Genomic DNA, 26,480 nt, shown 5'->3' with positions numbered 1-26,480 from the left:
AAGGGTTTGTCAGGTTCAGGATCTTCGTACCTATTTTCCTCAGTTCAATTGAGCTCTCAAACTGTTGGCCAGCAACTATGAGGAGGACAGCCAGGTTGATACCAGAGTAAAGAGTTGGCTGCAGCTCAAATCCCTTCCTGTACCTGCAGATGGGGGTGACACAATGATGAATGAATTAATGTAATTAGATGCAGATCAGGTTGCTTATCGATAGCGTGTGGAAATAATGAGATATATTCATGAAAAAGCCATACAAAGTTTATTTGAGGGGGTCTGTTCTCACCACTGTATAGCGTTGTCCCTGTTTTTGGTGTCTTTGCAGTCCGAGTCCAAGAAGATGTCCTTGTATATCCGTCCACAGAGGCAGAACATGTCTGGCGCTGGATGTTCACACGACTGCAACACCTGCAGCATCACTCTGAGAGCCTGCTCCCTGTCACCGGGACTGTTCCTCCTGAACACGTACAGATTTATAAATGACTGTGAGACTATATTTTAGTCATTTACAGTCCATAGTTCATAATTAAATATTTCTGTTTTGCTTTACTTACTCTTTAATTTACAGTTATGTTGAAATCAATAATATAATCCCCAATTTCATACCTAAATATCATTATCAAATGTGAGTTTAACCACATCAAATCACACAAATTCCACTAGAGTCAAATGCTATGATGGCAGATACTGCTAAAGTTAGCTAATTACCGCTAGCAGTAGTTTAACATCAGCTGGGCTTCATTTCCACCATGACTGGATTAAGCCACTGCCTCTTTTAGTTATATGAAATAATAAACTGAAAATAGATTTAGTTCAGCTTTAGCTAAGGGCTAGAAGTGTCTCTTCAGATAGCTTACACTTCTCTCCTGCTAGTTGTCTGACAATTTACATGCTGTTTTAACAGAAATTATAAATTTCTATGGGACAATAATTCCCTTTATAATAAAACAGATGCCACAAACTTAGATTCTGGTCTCAACCCAATAATAATGTAGCTAGTTACTGTGTTTTGGCTTTCGATGGCAGAATACATTAGGGGGTTTTGGTGAAAACAAGGAGGAAAAAACAAAAGCCGTACTTCTTCCTTGTGGAATAAATAGTTTAAATAGTTTAAATAGAGTTTTACTAAATCTAATCTTAGATGAGTTTTTAAAGCCTTGCAAAGGTTGTTTCTGAAGCGAAACCACTGAAATGTCAGTGAAAAGGGAATGAAAGCCTAAAAAAACCCCCCACTTTTAATTAGGGGCTAAATGTTTGGCAGTAAAAGCTTCCTTTGGCACACTATGAATGAGTTCTCCTCTAGGCCCGAGTTTGAATCCAGCTTCTGTGTACCTGTTGAGGGCAAAGGCATAGTGGAACTGGATCATGGGCTGGGTGGCCAGATCACAAGTCGGCAGCATCTCCAGAGTCTGCACCAGCTTCACCATGGCGTCGTAGTCCTGGTGGTCACATAAGGGGAAACTATTTCTGCATGTATGTGTTTAGTAAAGGTTAATTCTCTCTATAGATTTTTTGTATATTGCTGTTGTTAAATTAAGACCATGTTTGTACCTGTATGTCTCTGTAAGAAAACAGCAGGTTCATGACGATGTCCTGGGTGAGGACCTCTGTGTTGTCGATTCGGAGTTTGATGCGGGAAAGCTCTTTGGCCAGCTCCTCTCCCTGGTACTTCTCTCTGGCCTTCCTGATGTCATTTAGCAAGGTGTCCTTAAAAGAAGCACTGCAGAAGGTGGACAGATGGAAAAGGTGAAAATCACAATGATGTTGATAAGCACAAAGTCCTTGCCTTGGCAACACTGTGCTTGTTGACTAAGGCATTAGAAAAGCTGATTCTAGCCAATGTTTTAAAACTCACTAAGTGCTATTGACTGTTGTATTTTTGCACTCACCATTGCAACAAAAGAGCCACTGGTGCATCATTAATTCTCACAGATGTTTTTTACAATCATGCAAAAGATTGGTTTTAACCAATTGTGTCCTGATTTTTTTGTGTTCTAACACAGTTTGTAAAAACATACTGTCATCAGTAAATGGTGTCTTCTTGGAATAAGTTAGGATAAAAATGTTTCAGTTCAAGGTTATAAGAAACACGGGAAGAAAAGCATTGAAGCATTGTTGGCAACATAGTTACATGGATTAAAGTGCTAAAGTTCTAGTGTGGTTGTTGTACAATGCTCCATTAAACTGAAGTTTGTGTAAATCATGATAGGATAATGATGACATGATTTTCAATTGATTAATACATCATTTTTTGCCACTTATCCAGGTCTTTGTAATTAAAATAATTACTATAATTATTGTTATACATCACTGGGAAATACAAAAAAATTTAATATGATAATAAATAATAGTACGCCATATCATCTGTAATGAGAATTTCATGAGAACCATCTTTAAAACACTGCCATGTAACTAATCTCACTAGGGGCCTCCAGCCTCTTTGGTATGTGTCAATGGAAGGTAAATGTGTGTGATGCTTTAACATATGTCCAGAGGGGTCATGACTTTAAGTGGTTCACCACATGTACCTTGGACATGGGTGTCTTTCTATAGATCCAGATTGAGTGTCCCCTAGGGAACACTGAAAGACACCATGTTCCTTTGATGAGATAGTACTCCGACCCTGAGACTACGATAAAAGCTGCATGTTCTGAGACACTGCAGCTCACTCGGATGATACTCGGATGCGTGTGTGTCCCAGTGAGTTCCTTCTGCAGAAGACTTGAATAAAATTCACAGAAAGACAAGTGTTTGCCTGAGCTGTTTATTTAAACATGCTACTGGTTTTCCATTGTACTTTCACGCTTTCAGATATTACTCAACCTGCAGAAACCCTGTCCCAAATAATTTTTTTAATATAATTTCTTGTATTATTGAGTAATGAATACATCCACAAATTTTGGGTATGAAAACAGTGCTCTTTGGATCATGCATTTGTGGGATAATTTGGTCAAGATGCAAGCTAATGCAAAATTGATCACAGCTGCATGTTGGGGCCATTCAGGCTGCCCACTGTCATACACAGTACATACATTTATGTTTAAAAGTGTCTCACCAGGATGTGACGTGGATGTCCTTCAGCAGGCTGGTGAAGCGGTCTGTCAGGGGAACGCAGAGAGGCCCCAGCAGGTTGTCCCAGCTGGGCTGCATATACTCACTGGCCCTGCGTTGGGCGTCACTCTCACAGCACATATACTCATGGTTAGGAGTCACTATGTAGGGAATGAAGTAGTAGTTACCACTGGATGCCTGGAAGGACAAAGGGTGGGGGTTTCAAAGGAAAAAGAGGACTCAGATTTGAGTGTGAGTACAAGAAGTACTTTTAAATGCATAAATATAATACAGCTATATATCAGATAAACACACCGGATGCTGATGGCAGGTGATAAAGGAGTCTGGGCAAGGAAAAACAAGAAGAGGAAGGGAGGGGAGAGTGGGGAAACCTGAGAGAGTGGGGATTATAAAGTGATTAATGAGGAGGATCAGTTCGAGAAGAGGATCAGCACACCACTGAGATTGTTTGGTAGCATCATGACTACATCAGCAAAGGTTAGCACAATAAGTAATAAGGCTCACATGGCTGTTAAAACATCCAGAACAGCATGAACAAACACACACTGCAAAAACTTTCTTTTTGATTTCCTTTTTCTTTGTTTTTACATCTCTTGACAGTATTCTTTTAATGTTACACCTACACCTTCATGAAGAACAGTAACGAGTGATAAAGATGGTTGATGGTTGGATATTTAGACTCATGGTCACAAAGCTACACTGCCCAAAATTCAGCATTTCTTTGACATAGAGGATGAATGCAGGATATGTCGACCTTGATATCCCCCTCTGCATAACAGAGCCCCATTAATTTCATAAATGATCTCATCTAAAAGGAGATAGTGGCTATTTTTACAGTGATTTATGACAAAGTTGAGATACCATCATCATCAAAACACGAGCTGCAGAGTCACTGCCATTTCCAAAACTCATTTTATCCTTCTTTGGCTTTAAATCATGCTGTTAGGGCATTTAATTTATTATTCACACAACATCCCATGGGGAGGTCACTGTTTTTTTTAGCCCCTCCTCCATGTTTGTTGTTATTATTAGTCCATGAGGAAAGCTCCTAACATGCAGCATGGTACCTACTTTATTGCGCAATCCAGAGCCTCTGTACTCTGGAGGCAACTGAACCCAGGGAAAACCTACTGCTGGAGGACGAGTGGCCTTCTCCACACACACACACACACACACATTAAAAATCAGTTAATGCAAGAGTCTATTTCAGGAGCCTGCCACGCATGTTTTTACACGTGTGTCTGTGTGAAAGAGAGAGAGTCAAAGCATGTAGGTATGTATTCCTGCATGTGCGTGAGATGACTAACCACAAAAATATTATTCCACAAATAGCATGACACTTTGTATACACATAAATCTCTGTGAAACACACACACACACACAGGAACTTACTGTGTTTTTCTGTGCCACCATGTCCTGTAATGAGATAAAGCAAAGAGCATGTGAGGTTGCAATTCAAGACTTGACAGCAAAGTGTATTCTTGTGTACTCCTGAGTTGTATAACTACTTCAAACAGCTGTTTCCCCCTGGCAGCACAGTACAAGACTGACTGTACTGCACACATACAAACACACATGTCTGTAAATAACTTATTGGATCACTTTGTTCTAAGGAGGTGAGAAGGAATGATATCCCTGAACTGTTCTGTAAATACACCGGCAGCAGATTCACATAAGTGTGTGTGTGTACCTTCAGTGACTGTGCAGTGTCAGGGTCAGTGTCATGGTACAGGATGACGTTGTTGGCCATATCGAAGCTCTCCCTCACACCCAGATGGTAAAACAAGGAGGGCTGCCTAAACACATCACTCATGTCCACAACCGCGATGTCTAGGAGGGAGCAGAGACAACAACGGTGACTACGACCACAAGGATGCCTCATGGGGGTGACAACAAAAAAGCTTAAACTTTAAAATAAATACAATGAGTTTCTTTGTACAGATATGCAGAAGTGACCCTCCTTCCATCCCATGAACTAGGATTAATGCCCATATTGAATCCATCTGCCCTTGAGTAAGACACCCATGACCTCTAACCTCATTAAAAGTTGGAATATTTCTGCAGGAAGCATTTTTAAAGACAACAAAAAAGACAGTTGGAAGCTCCTCGCTTGCAAAATGTCTTTCTTCTATATGTGTCCCTGGAGTAGTTTAATCCTAAAACAGTGCAAATAAAGAATAACAGTATATGTGTTTCCTAAACTATACCTTTTACCTGTGAATTTGGAAAAAGACGTTGCTTTCTAGTGGTCCACAGCCATGCTAGGCTGCACTTATGCACAGTGGTGCTTTGAGCTAAATGCTAACGTCATCATGCTAACATGCTAACAGTGGCAAAGATGCATGCTGATGTTAAAATGTTCACCATGTTCACCATCTTAGTTTAGCGTGTTACCATGCTAATATTTGTTAATTAGTGCTGAACTCAAACTACAGCGTCTGAACAAAGTCGATGTCACTAGTTGTTTTTGCAGGTATGTGGTTATACATTTTGACCTGGTAATGGTGCTGGATGAAAGGTTAGACGTTATTATGATACATCGTCTGGGGACAAAATTTCATGGCAATCTATCTAATAGATGTTAAGACATTTCCCTCAAAACCACAAATGTCAAACTCGTGTTGGTGTGGACCAAAATAGAGGTCTGCAGGAAGGTTGACAAACCGAGATAATAATCCCCAGAGCCACCCATGGCCAACACAATTGCAGTTGAGATTAGCAATCTAATTGTCAGATAAGATTAATATATGGGTGCATGTTGTAGTGTTTGGTAATGTAGGGTTGAGAAAAGCAATGTATGTGAGAGAACGATGGGAGAAATAAATAACACTGAAAGAGAGAACGTGTGTTGTAAAAATAATGACAATCATCTAACATCACTAACTGGTGTAAATACATATTTAAATACACGTTTATAAACATGCCATGGGTTTATTTAAATGCTTCTTGTAGCCAAACTTAAACAGTGGCAGCATATTGAGGTAAATGTTCATGTCAACAAAGCTGGTAGCCAGTGAGGAATTGAGAATATAAACCACATTTCTTTTTATCTTCTTTTTCTTTCAAACACACCGTTACTCTTTTACTAACACTTTTCTTTTTAAAATACAGTAGAATCTTGAATAGTGAAAGATGATGGTGCATCAAAGTGTACAACTGTGTACAGACAATTACAGGCTAGTAGTGTGTCTGAGAGTAATTATCTGTGACTAATGAGTGAGTTATAGTATTTTATGTTTTGTGATAGTAATGACAAGACAGACTATACATTAAAGAATTTGTACACTCACAGCAGGAATTTGGTGATTTACCGGTCAAAATAGGCACTCAGATATTTTAATTATGTAAAAGTAGCACTAGTGCAGTGAGGGAAAGTACAAATCATTAAAATATAGCCTATGCAGAAAAAACGATTTTAGAATAAGAGTCTATAGCTATTACATTATTGGATTGTAATTATTGATGCATTAATGTGTATCACTTTAATGTTGCAGCTGATTTAATCACTTTATGTAGCCTACTGCTGGGTGGCTTAATCCATAACACACCACAATGTGTCCGTTCATTTTTATTTTGTCTTTATAATCTGACTGAAAACTCATCTCTTCCGAGAAGACGTGTAAATAGCTCATTACTCATATTTATTGCTGCTCTTACTAGTTGTCACTTACAGATATCATACTTATGCTTTATTGAGCTTGCATGCTGTCCCTCAGATAGGTTGCTTTGGATAAAAGCCTCTGCCACATGAGTGGCAATGTAAATGTAGCCTAAATGGCTCTGCAAAGTAGCTAAAAACTAAAGCTTTCAAAATAATAGGGAAGTGCAAAGTAATTTTCCAAATATAGGCTTGCGGCGCAGAAGTATGGAAATAAAATGGAATTACTTAAGTGAAATAGCCTACCACTACCTGAAAACTTTACCAATCTGCAGTTGGTTAAGCAAATCTAGGTTTCAACAGCATTTCAGTGATTATTTCAACATGCTGCCAAGATTTCCTACATGCTGTTTAAACCACTTTTGTGCAACATTTTACCAAATAATCCCAGTTTGACGAGTTTGACCTACAAATGACCAGAGCCGTGCTGTTTCACTGACACACACCTGCATCGTAGAAACTGTCCAGCACTGATGTCTCTCCAAAGTCCAGCCGTCCGAAGGTCACGGTGGTGAGCAGTGCGCTCTCCGAGTCGCATGCTCTCTGCAGACATTGCAGCGCTCCGGACTCCGGGCTGCTGGCCATCACCGCCTTCAGCCCGTCGTTCAGGACGTACACCACCCGCAGGGAGCGCTGTTTTGCCGGGGGGCATGGGCTGGACACATCGCCCCTCTCCCGGTCCCTTTCCCGCTCCACTATGCATACCCCGGCGGAGTGCTCTCCTCCCATGTCGGCGACCTGTGCGCTCTGCCCCGTATCCATAGCGAGAACCGGGAAGTGTTTCTGCTTTATCTCCTTCCTTCTCCGGTTACTTTCCACTGCTCCCTCCCGCTACTTCCTTTATTCTGTCTTCTCTGGATTGTCCTCCTCTCGCTCACTTGTTGCGCACCTGTAGTCGCTGAAGAGGAGCGCGTCTGAGTTTGTCCCCCCGCATCTACGCCTCATTAACTCACATCATCTGCCGATTATCTCGCACCAAGAAGTCCGCTTGACCCAGACTAGATCCGACTAGATCCGCGTGAAAGAGGAGGAAATGTGGGGAGAGGGGGAGAGACAAAAGTGCATTAAGAAGTTAAGTTATCGCCTACTCCTTTGGCTCTCGCCTTCAGTCTGGTTTTAAGTCGGGGGAGTTTAGCCTATATGCTGGATACCATCGGGTGTTGGCCACAGTCTGTAATGTTATCGCCGTCTCTCTGCTTGTCTAAATATAAAACGATGTGTCCGCATGTCCCCCTCCTCTACACAGCAGCCATGGTTATTCTCAGTTATTGAGGCAAACAGAATCATCAGTTATTTGCTGTTGATCTGTAGCCTACTCAATGTCAAATTTTCCTTTTCCACAATATAGCTGAGAATATTCAAATACCATACAAATAAATAATATTACCATGTATATAAGTTAATTGATAACGGTAAAATTCTTGCGGTTTCCACAGTCTTTCCACAAACCAGTGACATGTGTTAAATGCTGGACTGTATGCCAGAGGCTATCTACAACACTCTGATGGGACAGCATCAAAATAGGATCAGTGCCATTGGTCCTTCCTGAAAACCTGGCCTACTAAGCATACTGCTTCATCCAATTTATAATATTGACATTTATTAAGACCTTTAACCATATCTCTTTAAACCTGCACTGATTTTGGTGCCACTTTGAGACCACTCGGGGGCAGCAGAAACAAGTTGTGAACACAGACATGTCACCTTGTCAACTCTGTTAGCACACATTTAGCAGTTATGGTGCAACATTATCATTCATGTGGAGCTGTGTTTATATCACCTGAGGAATTTAAGTCCATTATTCAATCACTTTTAGCGTCTTGCCCTCCACAGACTGAGTTAAATATCTTTTGATGCAAAATGTTCACCAGTTCCACAGTTTTTGGACTTTCATGTAACTCATGTAACCCATCCACTGTCACGTAATGTACTAATTTCAAACAAAACACTATGTTTTCCTAAACTTAACCAAACTGCATATATACAACATATTAAAAAGTTGTTTCATATAGAGGCTAAAGAGTAAGCCTACCTTATGCGTCAAATACCGACGCTTTGTCAGGCTTTCTCAGAGGGTCAGCATTTGACTACCTGGGGGTGAGAACATGTTTGTGAACTGCAGATTCAGGTCATAATTCTTTGTTGTCACAAGGAGCGACCCACATGGTCTCATTGTTTTTGCATTGTCATTTGAGACATTATTATAAAAATATAGATTATAAACACTTTAAATCAGTTTTGTTTAGCTGTTGGGACAAACCTTGACGTCATCTGGGCTATCTTGGTTTAGAGTACCCCTTTAAATGTTTAAATTTTTCAGTAAGGTCTTAACTGTTTTCAAGCTGATGGTCTCAGCCTTTTTCTCAGCGTGGTCGTCCACTAACCAGAAGGTCGGAGGTTCGATCCCTGGCTCCTCCAGGCTGCATGTCGAAGTGTCCTTGGGCACGATACTGAACCCAAAACTTGCCCCGATGTGTAAATGTGTGCAACTTTGCCTCAGCTTATTAGTGTGTGAATAGAGTGAATTTGATGTAGTGTTAAAGCACTTTGAGTAGTTGGAAAGACTAGAAAGGAACTACAGATATACAGACCATTTACCATTCATTACTGCAACTGCAATAACAAATGGTACTGCAATTGCAATTGTTCACACTTGTATGTTCACAATCATGTTGTTTATACACATACAGACATTTTATACTGTTGTGAAAATTTGAATGTTTTCTTAAATCATGCCCAAAAAAGATGTTTTCAGTAACAAACTATTAGAAACCTAAAATTAATGTACAGTGAATAGTGAAAGTTGACTAATATGATGTCTTGTTACACATATTCAGGGATTTTATCTGTTCTTTCAGATTAAATAATGCTGTTGCAGAAATTCAGCAGTGGTTTCAGTGGCCATTAAGACTTTCATTTCGTTTTTATGTTCACTCAGACCTTCAGTGACCTGCGAGTATGTCCAGTTTCCGTCTGTCTCTCTCTCTCTCTCTCACACACACACACACACACGCACACACACACACACACACACGCACACACACGGTGCTCTGTAACAGTTATCCATGCAGAAGCATCAATTGCTTGAATAAACAGTGTAAAGAGCAACAGAATGGAACAAAATGCCCCTTCATACAGTACTGTATATTAAACAGACACATCTTACCAGCAGACAATTCAAACATTACATAATAGCATCTTTATTACACTGAAATATAAAAGTATATATATTTATCACTATCCTGGAGAGAAAGGACCAAGTCAAGAAAACAACTTGTAGCCTCAGATGTAGCAGTTTTCTTGTTGTCATACGAAACAAAGAAAGGAAAAGAAAGATTTGGAGTCAAAAACAGGAAGGCCACAGTGACGGGTTGCCATAGATTCTGTGCACATATAAGGAAGGGAGGCAAACAGCCGTACATGCTACCACACATACACAGGCATGCACTCACACATAATTGTCTTCCTTTACCTGTGAGGTCCTTTTTCATTTACTACATTCCTCAAACCCTGTCCTTAACTTTACCCTTCACCTGCTGCCAAAAGAGCACCAGAAACATCATCTGCACATGGATCTCAGTTTTGATTTTTGGGGGGTATGTGATGCGACCAGCACAGCTGTTTCTTGAGGTTTCTGGAGTTGTGGGGCAAACACGTGAAACCAAAAAGCAAAAAATAACATTTTTGTCCAGAAGGCAATACTCTTGACATGATAAATATCATAGATAGGCGTGTTCATGCAGTGACATATGCTTTTCTTTGCATAAATGTTTCATTTGCAGCCAAATATCACAGGGCAGTTTTGGATCTTGTCAAAGAAATAGATTTGACATTGTGGGAAATACACTTCTTTGCTTTCTTGCCAATAGTTACATGAGAAAATTGACACCACTCAAATGTCTGTATGTTAAGTGTGAAGATATAGTTAGGAGATAGTTAACTTAGCATAGCACATAGACTGGAAACAGGGGGAAACAGCTAGCCATGCTGTGTCAAAAAACAAAATCAGCTCTTTAACATATTGTTTATTTTTTGTTCCATCCATACAAAAAAAAAAAAAAAAAGTGTAAATTGTGTTTTTCTTCAGGAATATATGCCGGGCTAGGGTCAGTGACTTTCTGAAGTCATTTTGTCATCATAAAACCACAAATTGTTTTTTATACCACTCAGTTTTTGTATTGATAAAACAAATAAGATAAAACTTTTTAATTAGCGGTCTTTACAGGTACTGGTATTAGATATACCAGTATATAATATAGATTTTGTTACCTTTGGACAGGACCAGGATAGCTGTTTTCTCCTGTGTCCAGCCTTTATGAGCTGGCTGTAGCTTCATATTTAGTGTACCAAAATGAGAGTGGTATTGATCTTCTTATCTAACTCCTGGCAAGAAAACCAATAAGCACATTTCCCTAAATGTCCAACAATTTATTTCTTCTACTATAGCACCTACAGTGTCACTTGTCATGTTGGTTTAATTAAACTGAGGAATAATCCTGATGTGCTTGTAATTTTAACCACCGAACAAGTGGAATATTTGACTGCAAATTAAAAACTTAAGAGGAAATATGTCAATATGCTGTTAATGGCTGATGCTTCAAAATCACCCGCCTGCAGTGTACCATAGAAACATCAATGTTAAGCTAATGCTAATGGAAATAAACCCAAATTCTAATCTTAATCTAGCTCACTGAAGAAGTCAGGACCGGCCAAAACGACCTCACTATACAAAAATGTTGCTAATATGAAGGTTTAAAAACTTCAGTCCTCACATGGATGGAAAAAAAACACACACACACACACACACTCACACATTCACACACACACACACACACACAGATAAGGGGTGAAGGCCGCAGAGTGGACACAGAACAGCACAGAGGTCGTCTGAACCAACCGGGCTACGAAGTTCAAACTCCAAGTTTCCTTCACACTAATAAACAGAAAGTACCAGCGTGGTGTACTCGCCACGGCCGCCTGTGTCATCCTTCTGTAACTGTGGCAACACGCAGCGACAGGCCGTGGTGCGTCAGTACCAGCGGCACAGCAAGCTTCAAACAAGATAGCAGTACATTTTACAGAGAAGCCTCTTTAAGAGAAAAATAAAGAAGTAAACACAGGATAAGGCGGCGTTGCGGGGTGGGGTGGGGTAGGTGGCTGATTCCATGGTACTAAATTGTTGCTGATGTTGATCGTGATGATCATTTGGCACAAACTTTGTTTTTGGCTGAAGTGTCTCGGCCAACAGTGAGATCGTTTTCAAACGCTGGCCTCCGATGTGGTGATCAGAGTGCGCAGGTACGGATGTTTCAGTCTTCATTTTGACAGGCTCTTCTTTATGTGCTCTACTTCCATCTGTCAAACAAAGGCAGACAAGTTGGGATTTAATTTCATCTACAATTAAAGACATTTAGCTGTTGGTCTTAAATTCCTTTCTGGGTGAGACTACCAAATTACTATAGATTGCCTTATGCCTTCAAGTATAATTTATGTGTTATTAATAGAGCCCGACCGATATATCGGCCGGCCGATATGAGCTAATTGCATTTAATTGGCATCGGTCGTTTATATAGACAGATATATGACCATTAACAAAGAAACAGATAGTCAGGGTGTCGTGGGTGTTGCATAGACTGCCCACCGGAGAGCGCGCTGCAGCTCCTGTGTAAACACACTGCCTCACCACAAAACACACAGAAGAAATCAATCAGCAGATCGGAGTCTACCGCAGCATGTTGACACACGTAGAGGGCTGTGTGAGCCGTGAGTCTGTCTTTTGTCATGTTAATTACATGATTGTAGATTTATTTCTGAAACAGTGTGGCAGTTCTAGCAAACGATCCACATTTGTCCCTAGTTCATCACTTCTAAATATTTTCTAAAGTCACGTAACGTTACAGCAGTTAACGCTGCCTGTTGCTAGATTAGCCACAAAGCTAATGCCGTGTTTATCATTGGAGGAGCGCTAACGTTAATGAGCCGTTAAACTATAGTTTCTGACATATTTTAAATTTATCTGCAAGCCGTCTGTCTGCAGTTACAGTCGGCGTGTGTGAAATGATTAAACCAGTAGTGTGAAACTTTTTAGTCAGAGCCATAAGGGCTCTGGTTGTAGTTATAACGTTAGTTAAATAAAACATCAAAGTTGCAGGTCCTCCTTGTAGACAATCATTCAACATCAGGTCACTGAAAAAGTTGCACCTTCCAGCAGTAAATATTTATTGACGTGCATTTGTTTACATGTTCACTTTTTGAGACTGTGATCTATTAACAGTATCTATCTATTAACAGAATTTATTTATGAAAATGTTTTATAGCCCACACACATACCAGCTTCAATATCGGCCTGTCCTAAGTGTAGTTTATAACGTAAAAGGGTCTACTATCCAAATCATTCTCAAAATCTAAATTTCGGCTCATAAATCGGCTCTTTTTCACTTTAATATCAGCATAAGCATCGGCCCCCAAAAACCCATATCTATCGAGCTCTAGTTTTTAATGTGTTGTTAGACACCTGGTCAGTCTGAGCCTGTTGGTGGACGCATAATTGCCCCAAAGGAATACGTTGCAGCTGCCAGCTGAGGCCATCTACTGCACAGATTCCAAAACTTTTTGTTCCTTCTAGTAATTTTGACACCAAAATTTATTATTTTAATTATCATTTAGTCTGTTGGTTATTTTTATTAAATTATTCAGTCTTTAGTCAAGTTAATGCCACACTTTTCATTGCCCAAAGTGACTTTTTCTAATGCTGGTTTCCTAACCAGAAGTCCAAAACCAGAATGTATTTCATTTAAAATGATAAAAAAAGTATTGATTATAGGATTTAAATAATTATTCAATTATCAAAACTGTTGTCAGTTGGCTGATTGATTTGATATGTAATTGTTTTAACAAGGGTCTGTTTTTAAAAGTAATCTTTAAGAAATGTATCTTTATATGTTGTGTATTTTACTGTACTGTGGTGCTGCTTTAAATTGAATCTGTCAACATCTGGAATAATTTGTGTATAACCAGTGATGTGGTTGAACAATATCAATAGATTACATTTTAGGGCTTGAAAAAAAGCTAGCATAGTACATTTAACTAAACAGAGTATAAGATACATAAAAAATAATAATATTGACACTTTTAAATTTATTGCCATGAAAAAGCATTTTGCCTGTTTTGCTGTAGCTTGTTAGCATTGATTATATATTTACAGTTCAATTACTTTACAGTTTGGATGGCTGACATCCCAAATCTATTAAATTCAATTGTTGACATCTAGATGAATCTATGTAAATCCACCTCCAGATGGATACAGTAATACTAGAACAACTTGGTGTCACATTGCATTCAAAGCAACTGACATAGGGGTGTCCACATACTTTTAGATATATAATATATCAATGGCATCTAAGTGGCATCTAAGAAACAAAGTGTTACTCATACTTCGTGTGTTAGTTTTAGTTCACTTTTGAGGCATTTCTCCTGAAGAGCTAGATACATTAAACACTAACTAAACTTATACATGTATAAACCCAAAACAAACAGTACATAAATATCAATAATATGTACCAACATTTATTGTTAATTTATTCACTTATGATAAAGTCAGGATTGTTAGACATACATCTAAACTCTCCTGCCCTTCCCTCCTTTATGAGTCTCACCTGTAAACTAACACGAATCTTCTTCTCTTCATCCAGCGCGCCGGCCAACTGCTTCATCTCCTGTCTGAAATACACAAATACACACAAACACATCATGACTGATCCACTGACTCACGTACGTTTGCGCGCACACACACACACACACACACACACACACACACACACACACACACACACTAATATCTAGGGATGATGTACCTGTGCTGGCTCTTCAGCCGTTCTATGGAGGCCCTCAGGTCTCTCAGCTGGTTCCTGAGTTCCTCAAGTGTCAGGGGGGTCATAGGTGAATGACGGAGCTCGGGGGAGGGGGTCAGACCCGAAGAGGAAGATGGGGACGTGGAGCGATGGCTGGAGTTAGGTGGGGTCAGGGTAGAGGGCTTGGTGGGAAGTGGTGCCTTATTGTCATGCACCTGAGAGCGAATTGAGACACAGATCAGGAATTTTCCCCCCCCCGAACATCTGAGATCCAACCTGGAGGTTCTGCTTCAAGTGAAGTTTGGAATCCAAATTACACCAACAATGATAAGAGAAGAGTGAAAAATATAGGACCTGGTGGTGAAATAGTTTTGTCAACTAATGTTTCCAAAGTTAAGAAACAAAAGTTGTTAAAGTGCTGAGGAAAATGGAAATTTCAACTTCTACAATTTTACACCACACTGAGCAAAGTCCACGTGTTGAGGAAGATTGTGTAATATGACTGAAAGCTCCACAACAGCTACTATGGCACTTTGTGGTGAGGTTGTTTTGCCTAAAATTATAACATTAATCAAAAAGAAACTGCATCTCTTACTGATCGATCTCTCCTCTGTGATTATAATTAAAACTATTGATATTGATTATCTGTCGTTTTGTTATTTGTCAACAACCGGTAACATCTACCAGCAAGCACTTGATGTGCTGCTAAACACTGCTCAGAAACACGGAAAAGCTGTAGTGTGGTGCCACCTGCTTGATGAAATAAACAGTGTACACAGAAGGTGGACGTACAGAGATGTTGGGAGCGCCTTTCCTCAGGGAAACGTCTAAAGATCTGGTGACAGTCTCCGGCTCTTCCTTCCCTCTATTCTTCTCCTTCCTGTCCTCTAACGCGGGGGGTTCCAGATCGGTACTGGACAGGTAGGACTACGACAGAGAGAAACAGACAAATGTATTTAAAAAATAACTGCAATGGCGTATTCTGTGTCAAGTCTATGTCAAGTCTAATCTAATCTAAATACAGTTCTAATCCATTAAAATAGCTCCCTTCACCTCCCATTGCTCACAGGATAAGAAAACACACCCTTTTTTCCTGTTTCCATATTAATCAGTGCAAAACGTTTTCCACAAATGCATATTATGCTGTGAATACTCAATATATACTGAATGCTAAAACATTAGCATGGACACCTGACAGAGCTACTAGAGATGTACCTGTGTCCCAGTTTTATACTAGTTTGTACCAATTTTCACAGTATAATGTTTTTGCAATTACAATACAAGAAATTATTGAATTTTACTGGAATAAATGATCAATCAAACTCTGGCTCTGAAATAACACTGCCAACTTACCAATATTTTTGTTTGTTTGTTCTGTTTTCTGAGGTTTTGTTTTAGCTTTTTCCCCACCTTTAATAATGTGTGTTTTAGGGCTGAAACTACTGGTAATTGTATATGAGAGAATGTGTCATGTTGCATGAGAGTATGTGTTGACAGATGTTCATTTTCTGTATTTTGTGTTGTCTTTGTAAAGCTCCAAAACAAATTTTATCTTCGGGGACAAAGTATCTCTTATATCTTATGTGATCGCCAACTATTTTGATAATCAGTTAATGATTAAAATAATATATCAAACACAAAAGCTAAAGAACATTTGCTGCGTCCAGCTTTAATATGAAAGATAATATACAAATAACCTTCAATAATACATCATGATTTAAGATAAGATGACCCCTTGGTTAAATTTAAAAGCTATCCAGCAGCATATAATATCATTTTTTAAATATAATATATTATATACAGTATATATAAAGAGTACTTTTACTTTTGTAAATTAAGTATATTTTTATGCTAATATGTAAGTACTTTTACTTACTACTGTTGAATCAAGGGCTTTTACTTCTTTCACAATATCAACAGCATCCACATAAATCAAGTATTTCAGTATTAATACTGACATTTTAAAGTACATATCGTTTTGTTGCTGTTCACAGTGTCAACACACTTCACTACTTCAGACCTGCTCAGTATGTAGTATAGAAGTGGGACACAGCGCCATCTTCTGAGAGGATCAAACCTCTCATAAGATTCTAAATTAGGTGACCATGTGTCTTCCTCTAGAAAAAAAGTCCTTCATGATTGGCTGACTACAAACACACTTACTGGTGTGATGATCTGTGAGCGAGGCCGGCGGTCTGTGACTCTTGGCCGTGACGCTGTCGGGTGACTCAGCTTCTCTGCTGATGCGACGACCACGTCCAGGTCCACATCTGCACAAACACACATCAGAAACACACAAACAGGTGACTATCAGCAGGTGACGTTCCACATGTGCACAGAGGCAAAGAGAGAAAGAGCGCGCTCTGACAGTTACTTAGGCACCATATCTTGATCTCATTGGTCGATGCTCCTGTCAGTCAAACTCACCAGTGTCATGTGACCTGTCAGGGCCAGAATCTGGTGTCGAAGCCCCGCCCTCAGACTTGGGGCTTTCACTCCTGAGCAGGTAAACCATACAACAAAATTAAGCTGTGTAAACCCTCGGGGAAATGTGGGATTTCTCAGTAAGAGCGTGTGTGAGTGTATGTTTGTGAGCTTGTACTGACGCGAGAGCGGGCGGTCTCTCGGGACGCCGCGGGGGTTGGGAGGTAGAGGAGGTGCTTGTCTTTGGGGGGAGGGGTTTCTTGGGAAGGAGAGATGGGAGGGTGGGCTTGGGGATGTCTCCAAACTTCAGCTCTTCACCTACACACACACACATAAAAATCATACAAAACACACATGGTTGTTCATGCAGGAAAAATAACAGACACATTGAACATAAATAAACACATGTAGAGGTGAATGTGCGACTCAAACGCTCATCCAGACATGCATGATAAGGTGACTGCATGGTGGTAGGAGTACAGTGATAAAGGGAAAAGCTGCAGCAGTAAAAAGGAACTACATCTGACCAAAGAGCAGTAAAGCAAGCCAAAGAAGTGTTGTTAAAAATAAACAGAAAAAAGAGAAACAGAAAAAGAAGAAAGGTCTGGTGTTGCCCAAGGCTGCAAGAAAGTGAGTGAGGAAAAAATGGAGGGGTGAAAGGCCAAGGAGGATTAGAACGATCAGCTGTGGTGTCACTAGTATTTGTAAGTGAAGAAAACTGCAAATAAATTGAGATTGAGCTCTTTTTTTTTTTACAATATATTTTAAGAAAATCCCTGTTTCATATGTATTATATGTCATATTAACAGTGCTTCAGCTCTAATAAAATTTGGAAAATAATATCACTCCAATGGCAGATTTTACTTACTTAAACTCAAATACTTCTTGGGGTGAGGATTATTTTAAGTATTTGTGCTTTGAGTATTTCCATTTTAAGCTACTTTAAACTTCTACTCCTCTACATTTTAGCTGGAAATGTTGTACTTTTTACTCCACTATATTTGTGTCTACTTGGTTTAAATAACCGAGTCAAACTGTGATTATTTCACAAAAAGCAAAAAGAGAATAATCCAAGCTACTCTTGACTCACTTGGGCCAAATATCGTATCAGTCGGTGCCAATGTTTGTCAAGATCAAAACAACAATGCCCATAGTTTCCTGCTGTACACAGAATGATGTAGACACCGTCTCTTCAATCAAAGCTTTGTTTCACCAATTTACAAACGAGGACAAACATGCTGCAAGTTATGTTTTTACAGCTACTTGTTCCAACATCTACTCCTGACACAAACCTACTGCATGCTTGGCTCCATTTACCTGTGAAAAACCGTACCCTCGCATATTTAATGCCTGATTAGACATATAAAACATGTTTATTAATGATCTGTCAGTTGCCAACTGAACAGATCAGTAAAAAGCTGTTAGAGGCTGGAAGAGCTGCAGGCCGAAGGTGGGCTGAACAGAGCCATAGTGGTCTAGACTGTACCTCGTTCCTGGTCTCTCAGTGGAAGATGTTCAGGTCGCTCAGGAGGAGCCTTCTTGACCTCCGACTTTTTCTCTACAGGTCAGAGTTTACAGGTTTCTGTTTCTCTCTCTTTCTCTCTCAGAACACATAAAATACAAGCGAGGAGGGAAAAGAAGTTGTGAGGTGTTACTGTACCTGTGGTGTGTTTAGCTGAAGGCGCGCTTGGAGGAGGCGGTTTCTTTGGTCTCTGGAAACACACACAGACACCGAAATATTACAAAAACACTTCAAGAATGTCTCATGTCTTTGAGACTTTCTCGGCTACTGACATCACGGTAAACAGACAACTTTTGCACGTGTGTCCTTGCGCCAAATATACCTCTTTCTCCACTTCTAGCAGCTTGACAAAGTTGTCTGGGAAGACACCTTGCCTTCCCCCGATCTCCCCCTTCCACCAGCCTGCATCAGCACACTCCTGGACAAAAGAAGAAGTTTGGTACAGTTTAAATGCCTGCTGTGTATTCAGTGTGCACCGGGATGCAAATTGTGTTTTCCTAACCTACACAAACAAATCAAACTAACCAAGTGATGCAAAGATGTGAGAGTCAAAGCAGACACACCTGCATATAAGCCAAGTTATACACACACATATGCAGACTGACCTTGGTAATAATGTTGACGATATCTCCCTCTTTGATTGACAGCTCATCTTCATTTTGTGCTTCATATGGAAAGAGGACTTTACATTGCTCCCGTCCTGCCATATTTAAGACAGACAAGCCATAATGAGCAAAACTACGGAATATAGAAACAACAGAGTAGAGGAGGTTTTGAGCAAGAACTGAAGGGATGACGTGCGGGGAGAATGTGCCATTGTTTTCAAATTTTCACTGAACTAATACCCAGATTATTTAGAAAAAGTAGACAATTTTAAACTTTTGAAATTGGATTTCCACCTAGGTTTTACCTGTGGTTAAAAGTTATGAGTGTGTTTAGCTTACTGCCATAGTTTACATTAAACAAAGAAAGCACAGCACAGCGAAAAAGGGAACAGGGGTCCACATAGGTTAGGTTAGAAACAAAAAGCTAAATCAAAGACTGCTTGTGTTGCAAAAGGTACTTTTAAAATCTGTCACCCACATTTGTGTATTATTAGTTTTTTTAAAACATCTGTTTAATACTTTTATATTCAAAATAAAGACCAATCAATTGCTAGATTTTCATCTGAAAAATAAAATTGGGGAATAATGATAACTTACTTCTGTATTCAGTTATTAAAATAGAAGGATGGCATACAACACTTATAATCACACTTTGGGGTTTCCTTTAGAATTTATACAATGGTGTACAATTTGTGTGTGTACAGGAAAAACAAAAAGGAAACGAGAAGATCACTAAATCATTTCCTGATTACAATGTCCAATCAAGCACGTCTAGCTATAGAAGAGCATGTTTTGGTTTTGCTTTGTTTTAACTCATTAACTGCAAAAAAAAAAGAGGTTGAAATCCACATAATCTTTTTTCATTACATTCCTGTTTGCTTTTATTGCCTTATTGTTTATCATCTGGACTTCCTTAACTGAACAGTAGAGCTCACCTTTAGCTTTGCTGTCAGGTTCAGTCTTCATGGTTTCAGGGGCAACAGTCGCTGCTTTCCCTTCGTTGGCCTGAATGTAGAAGAGACGGAAGAAAACCTTTACTTTCAGACACATTCATGTAAAATGTCATCGTCAGACGATTTTACATACACAGTAGGTATAATTGTGTAACCAGCAGCGGCGCAATTTAAGTTTTTCTTGTAGTCACCCTGGTTCGGTGTAAGACTTCCTGTGCTTACCATAGCGAGTTTCACCAGCCTCTCTGGAGGATATCGTGATCTGGTTTGATTTGGCTGTTGGTGTGGAGGTGTGACTGCAGAGCAGCACGTTTACACAATAGTGTAAACTAGAAAGTGACATCTGTGCATCCTCTCCCCAGAGAATTCACCAGTGTATTCCTCCATATGTCAAATCAAAAAATGCACTATTGAGGTAATCAGCAGGTGTCTTTTTATTTTATTGAAGCTGGTGATTTTAATCAAACAGATCTTTTACCTAAATTCCTCCACGCATATTTCCCCACCAGGGGAAGCAATGCCCCGACCACGCTTAGTCTTCTGGGAGTTTGGTATGCATGACATTGCTGATATACTGAGGTTCAGACGGTGAAGTGTTTACCACATTCACCATCTTAGTTTAGCGAGTTAGTACGCTAACATTTGCTAATTAGCACTAAACACAAAGTTACAGAGCTACAGGTATTTCATAGTAAACTTAAGTATTGAACAAATTAACAGTTTGACCAGATTGTGGTGCTGGATTAAAAGTTCAGAGGTCACTAAATTATTGAGGAGAACATGAATGTCTGAACCAAATTTCATGGCAATTCTCACAAAACATTTCAGAGACAATTCAGTGTCGAAGACTTGGACTGACTGACCAACTTTAGATCTCCAATAACACCTCTAGCAGGACTTAAAGTCACATCTTACCAATAAAACAAACTGAATGAATGGGTAAACAATAAAAATCATAAATTAAAAGACAAAAATAAACAACGCACTTGAAATAATCATTTTCCAGTGCACATCACTGTCCCACAGCTCCGGTCTAACCAGCTAATCAGATCAGATTTAGCACAAAACCACCGAGCTGACTTGACGATGAAGCACGTGCGCGTGTTATGCGCGCTGAGCAGGCTGTTAAAAGGAGCCGTTGTTTTCCTGCTGGAGTGGATCCCTCGACAGTGTTTGTGGAACCAGGGTGGCTCTTCCATAGAAAAAAAACCCCATACACACACATATACATTCACAAGACCCGGTCTGTCCCGAACACACACACTGCTCTGTTCTGTTTGAGAAAAAACACCACGCCGCCTCCCCCGCCAGCTTCTCTCCTCTCTCTACACCCTTCCCCTTCTCCCCTTCCCTCTCTAATGAGACCCATGTGGTGCCACAAGCATTGAGACATCATTACAACATCCCAGAGAGGTTTTAACGTCTGAGTATCACATGTTTTCTAGGCCTCTTATAGTCAAACAGGGATTGTCCAGTAAGTGACACGACTATTTCTGGAATGACTCAGACAGTTAAGACATTTTTTTAAATGTCAACCACTTTTGGTTTCAAACAGAAAAAGAAGAACTACAACCATTATCTTTTTGTTGTGCTTTAGGAACCTCGTATCACCCTAAAACTGCATTTACTGCTGTTTCAGAGCTGTGTCATTGTAAAGCAAAAATCTCCCCCCGCAGAGCAAAGTGTGGCCAGAGGCAGGAAATTCAAGTAAAGTCTGCAGTCCATTTAAACACCACACTAATGTGGCTTTCATGACTTTGTAAGAAAAAGTCTTCTGAAAGTTTTGACATATGCTGATTTGTTTAAAAGTATCAAGGCAATGGTGACTGTTTTGAATAATTACTTAAACCAGCATTAAAAGATTTTTTGTGGAAATGGGGGCAGCAAAACCACATCGACATACTATCACTTTATAAAGTTGCAAAGGCAAATATGTTATCAAACAGCTGATAATTTACACTTGAGCAGGTGGTGCGGATTTATAGCTGCCTGCATGTATTAATGCAGCTTTAAGATTGTTTCTAGCAAGACATTAAATTGCAGAAAACAATATTTTCTAGTATAGTTTATTTGTGTGAGTCTATATACACTTTCTGACTATCACCTTGTAGTCCAGTATTATCAAAATAACTACCTAACACCAAATTATTCTATTGTCACTATCTATTATCACTTTTCAGGCCAAGTTAAATAAATCCACAACAGATTTCTTGCCTCTTTACATTTAACTATTTTCAGTTGCCCAATAACTCAAACCAGAGGATGATTTGATGATGCTTGGAAAATGGTACGATCTCTCCATTGCAGGGCTGAAAGAATTCATATTTAATATAAACTGCAAACAAAAAAACTGGATATATTTAGTGGTCCTGGTATATGCACAGCAGGTAACATACCAGGCTGATATTGGTCTTTTCTATTACATATTGACAATTAGCCAGTTTACAAGTTACTCCCCGTCAACAGGCACCTCAAAAAATAGCAATCCTTTAGTAAAATGTGCACGTAGTATTTATTTATTCAGTTTGTCTTTCGGAAGTCTTTTGTCGGTGAATAACCCTGGTAGGTGACCTTTCCTTAGTGATCCACCACTCACTAAACTTCACACTGTAGACTTTTGTTTTACATTGAAGTCCCTGCTGATCTCTTGGCTGAGTGACTCTGACTCATTGCAAAGACAAAAAAAATAAATAATAAAACCTTGAGAAAACTTCCCTTTTTGCTGGCATGAAAGCTAAAAAATGTTGAATACTGGCCCAAAACGAATCCAAACTATCATTGTCAGCACTCAAATAAACAAGCTTTGAATCACTATGTGCATCTGTGCATCAAGGCACACACATTGCTGTAGCTTCACAGTCACACAGCTGACTTCCAGTTCAATTATAAAGTTGACGTGGCTTTAGGTGACACAGCGTCGCCCCGTCCCGGATGGAGACTCTGTGCTGTGCTGTCAACTTCTCCAGAGCCTCATTAGAGAGCAGAGAGACTTGTCTCACCATAAAGCAACATAACAGCCTCCCGCTCAGCAGGACAGGCTGACAAACATCCTTCAGAGCAAACACACACTCTTATATTTCTGCAGGAGCTCCAGGAGGGTTTGACGACCAATATAGGAATTTAAAAGTCATTTTAAATACAGGTTTTACTTTTGGTCACCTACTTAATTTACCTTGTTTTCATCCTGTGTCTCTAACTTTCTTCATCTCTTATTCTCTGCTTAAATGTGCCCTTTCTCGCCTGACATTAAGCAACATGACAAGTGTTGAGGTTTTGCCTTAGCGCCGTGTGGCTATCAGAAAGTGACATAAGAGTTTCAGGTTTGGTGTCATTGGTGATGTTTGCCTTTAAGTTTACTGATAGAACGTGCAGAAAGCAGATTTTTGTAAAGGTTTCTTATTTTGTTAATAAATCTGTGTTTTCTGAAAGAGTTTTATGTCTCTTGATGGTCAAAATGTCCTTTAAAAAGCTGTTTCACTCTGCCAGGACTAATGTTTAGGGTAAACATTAAATTTCTTCTCATGAAAATAGTCAATTTCTCCAAAAATAACAAATTATTTATCTTCCTCTCCTACTTCAGTAGGTTTTTGTAAAGTTTTCTTCTTCAGATTACAAAATAAAGGGGAAACGTCTCTGTTTTAATATAGTTATATGTCTGTTGATGGTTGAAATACCACACAATAAAAGTTAATGGTTATGGTATTAATGGGACTGAAATTATAAGTGGTTTTAAGGGCTTTTCAGATATTTGCATTTTAAAATTCTTAAAATGTGGGTGAACTGACCCTTTAAAGGCAGATATTTGTAAAACACGAGTCTCTGCAGGGCCACAAACCACTTGGAGTAAGAAAATTTGTTTTTTATTTGACATTTTGATGAACCGGTCCCTTAATTCCATTTTCATAACCCGACCAAGAGACCAAAAACGTGTTCCTGGCAGGGTGTGACAGCCTTTGAAATTGTATTTTGACCATCAACACACACATAAGCTTTTAGAGAAACAGAGACTTACACTATATTTTGTAATCTACGTAAGAAAACCTGTTGAATCTGCATGCTCTATCTGTAAGTTTAACTCCACAATAATCCTGAAACTCTCAAGTCACTAAGGCTACACCACTACACTACTTAACTTCACATGAAACAGTGTACATTAAGCAGAAAGAAAAGCAGAGGATAAATAAAATAAAGCAAATGGGTGACAAAGAAAAAAATGGAAATGAAAAGAGGGGAACAGAAATAAGAGAAAACTCGACCCTACCGTCCTCTGGTTCCAGTTAAACACAGACAGACGGAGCTTTGCTACATCAGCGCCGGCAGCAGCAGCAGCAGCAGCAGGAGACAGAGTGTGTGAATATGTAAACGTCAGTGAAAAACTGTATTACCTCCCCTCCTCTCTCCCTCTCTCTCTCTGTCTCTGCCCTGTGGAGCTCTCACTTCTGCTTTGCTTGTCAAATCCCCGCAGGATGCATGTGTGTGTGTGTGTGTGTGTGTGTCAACATAAAACCCACTTCCTGTGCTGAAAAAATGAAACACAGGAAGGGGAGGAGCCACATGGGGACTTCCTTCCCTCTTGACTCACAATACAATGAACACAGTATAAAAAAATGTATGAAGTTGTGTGTGTGTGTGTGTGTGTGTGTGTGTGTGTGTGTGTGTGTGTCACCTTGTCCATCTCTGAGTCCACATCCATAGAGCGTGGTCTGAGCTTGATGGGCTGGTCTTTGAAGATGTCACCAAAGCCAAACCCTCGAATCTACGGGTGGATTAAAGAGGTGGAATGACACACAGTGAACATTGACATTTAAAGCAGTATTTAAAGGAACACTTTAGTAAAAATCTCATGGTTTCAGATTCAGAGACTGACCCCAAAAGAGGAAGCCCTGGAAGTTTGTAGCTTGCCTTGTGGGTGGCAACAGTTTCAGTGGATTTAAAAAGCAGCCAGAGTCGCTGTGTGTTTAGCCAAAGATGCTCTATTACAAAAGCACTACAAGCTAAAGCTGTGCAAATGGTATGAAATGGTACACACTTCCTGTCTCCTAAGTGGAAGCAGTTACCTCTCAAAAAGGGGGAAAAAAGTCCTAGGCACACAAAACAGATACATTTCTTTTAGTTTTTTATTAACACGCTTTTTCCCTTTCCTTTATTGAGTTGTATTCTATTATTGAGATCTTTCTTGTGCATGTCATAAGTGTCATTTACACTGGGGACGCTGGGGACATGTCCTTTTTGAAGTGACTGATTTTGTCCCCATTACTTTTTTAAAGCATAATTTGTTAAAAAATTTTCTGAAATATTGCTTGCAGTTAAATAACATATAAAAATGCCTTTAGAAAGGTTTATTTGCACATTAAGAAAACTAAAATATAGAAGAAACAAATGTGCTTTTTCCAAAAAAAGTAACCTAAACTAAAAAAACAAGCTACTGATTAACAACTTCTTGACACAGTATCTTTTTGGGTTTTCCGTTCTCTCCCTGTGAACATGACAAAAGAAGAGGGAATACTAAATCATGCTAACATATGAGTTGCCTCAGCAGGGATATTATTTGAAAAAAGTTTATCTGCAGGTGAAACTGATATGAAAGCAGCACAGAATGACTGAAAGATTGTTATATTTATATACTTTTACATAAATAAAAAAACATTTCCACCATAAATTGGTGTAGAAATTTTCACAGGAATGCAAGAAATTAAGTCTTTAATGATCAAAATTTCCTGGAGGAGGTCCCCTCAGACTCCCAAGCCCCTATATCTCAGCATTGAGGATATCTTTGAAACACTGTTTAAGGATCTTTTCTTCTCGTCCTCGTGACCTTAATATCACATATTGTGATTTCTCGTGATCTAAGTGTCTCTTCACAGCCCTAATCTGAGCCCCTATGTCCCCACCACTTTTCAACACAAAGTGACACCCTTGGTGCATGTAACAGGCTTGCAAAGTGAAAAAGCCCAAAGTCCAGTCCAAAGAGAGTTCTCAACTCCCACAGAAAACTCTGAACAGCCTGAAAACAGTTCGTTTGTAGTCCAGTCATTCCCTTTCATCCCTGTGACGTCACAGGGATGAAAAGGAAATGCGCCTCACATAACGCTCACCAAGCGGCTTCTCCGAGATGCCCTCAAAAACACTGGTGGAAAAACTCTCAGCTGCTGTTACAGATTAATAACTCACCACTTTGAAACTCAGTTGCCAAGCTGTTCGGCAACATGCACAGCTGAAACGAAGCCGTGTTTACCATCTTCCCACTGACCTGCCCTTCTCTGCTTCTGATTGGCTAGTAGTCCTTAACTAGGATCGGTGCATGTGCAACTTCCAAAAAAGATCATTTAGAGACAAGATGTATCACTCCATGGTTAAAACGAAGCATTCAACACACAAAAAGAGGAGCTGCAACAATGT

General features: G+C 39.5%; 2 protein-coding genes across 5 annotated transcripts in view; both read right to left on the bottom strand.

Moving 5' to 3' along the window:
* Positions 1-7,507, bottom strand: part of map3k15 (mitogen-activated protein kinase kinase kinase 15) — a 29,665-nt gene extending 22,158 nt beyond the window's left edge. For both annotated transcript variants that reach the window (XM_046063246.1, XM_046063313.1), the window contains exons 1-8: positions 7,174-7,507; positions 4,760-4,899; positions 4,462-4,485; positions 3,053-3,246; positions 1,549-1,717; positions 1,330-1,436; positions 284-454; positions 31-143 (exon numbers count right to left, since the gene is read on the bottom strand). In XM_046063246.1, coding sequence (XP_045919202.1) covers positions 31-143; positions 284-454; positions 1,330-1,436; positions 1,549-1,717; positions 3,053-3,246; positions 4,462-4,485; positions 4,760-4,899; positions 7,174-7,489 — 1,234 coding nt within the window. In that variant the 5' untranslated portion in view covers positions 7,490-7,507. The remainder of the gene's footprint in view (positions 1-30; positions 144-283; positions 455-1,329; positions 1,437-1,548; positions 1,718-3,052; positions 3,247-4,461; positions 4,486-4,759; positions 4,900-7,173) is intronic.
* A 2,396-nt stretch (positions 7,508-9,903) lies between these two features.
* LOC123979162 (SH3 domain-containing kinase-binding protein 1-like) lies at positions 9,904-26,307 on the bottom strand. Of its 3 annotated transcripts, none has more exons than XM_046062975.1 (14): positions 26,253-26,307; positions 24,748-24,837; positions 20,064-20,133; positions 19,129-19,223; positions 18,846-18,941; positions 18,662-18,713; positions 18,488-18,559; positions 17,184-17,319; positions 17,005-17,075; positions 16,741-16,847; positions 15,370-15,504; positions 14,581-14,792; positions 14,383-14,446; positions 9,904-12,082 (listed from the first exon to the last, which is right to left on the bottom strand). In XM_046062975.1, the coding sequence occupies exons 2-14, from the start codon at positions 24,772-24,774 to the stop codon at positions 12,044-12,046; spliced, it is 1,176 nt and encodes a 391-aa protein (XP_045918931.1). In that variant the 5' UTR covers positions 24,775-24,837; positions 26,253-26,307; the 3' UTR covers positions 9,904-12,043. The 3 variants fall into 3 exon arrangements, with proteins under 3 accessions (XP_045918931.1, XP_045919013.1, XP_045919093.1); XM_046063057.1 differs by lacking the exon at positions 26,253-26,307 and adding an exon at positions 26,177-26,220; XM_046063137.1 differs by lacking the exon at positions 18,488-18,559.
* Positions 26,308-26,480: the final 173 nt, after the last annotated feature.

The sequence above is a fragment of the Micropterus dolomieu genome, linkage group LG01 (genome assembly GCF_021292245.1).
Source record: "Micropterus dolomieu isolate WLL.071019.BEF.003 ecotype Adirondacks linkage group LG01, ASM2129224v1, whole genome shotgun sequence".
In the NCBI taxonomy this organism is placed as follows: domain Eukaryota; kingdom Metazoa; phylum Chordata; class Actinopteri; order Centrarchiformes; family Centrarchidae; genus Micropterus; species Micropterus dolomieu.
The sequence above is the reverse complement of the archived record's forward strand: the minus strand, read 5'-3'. Positions and strand labels throughout refer to the sequence as shown.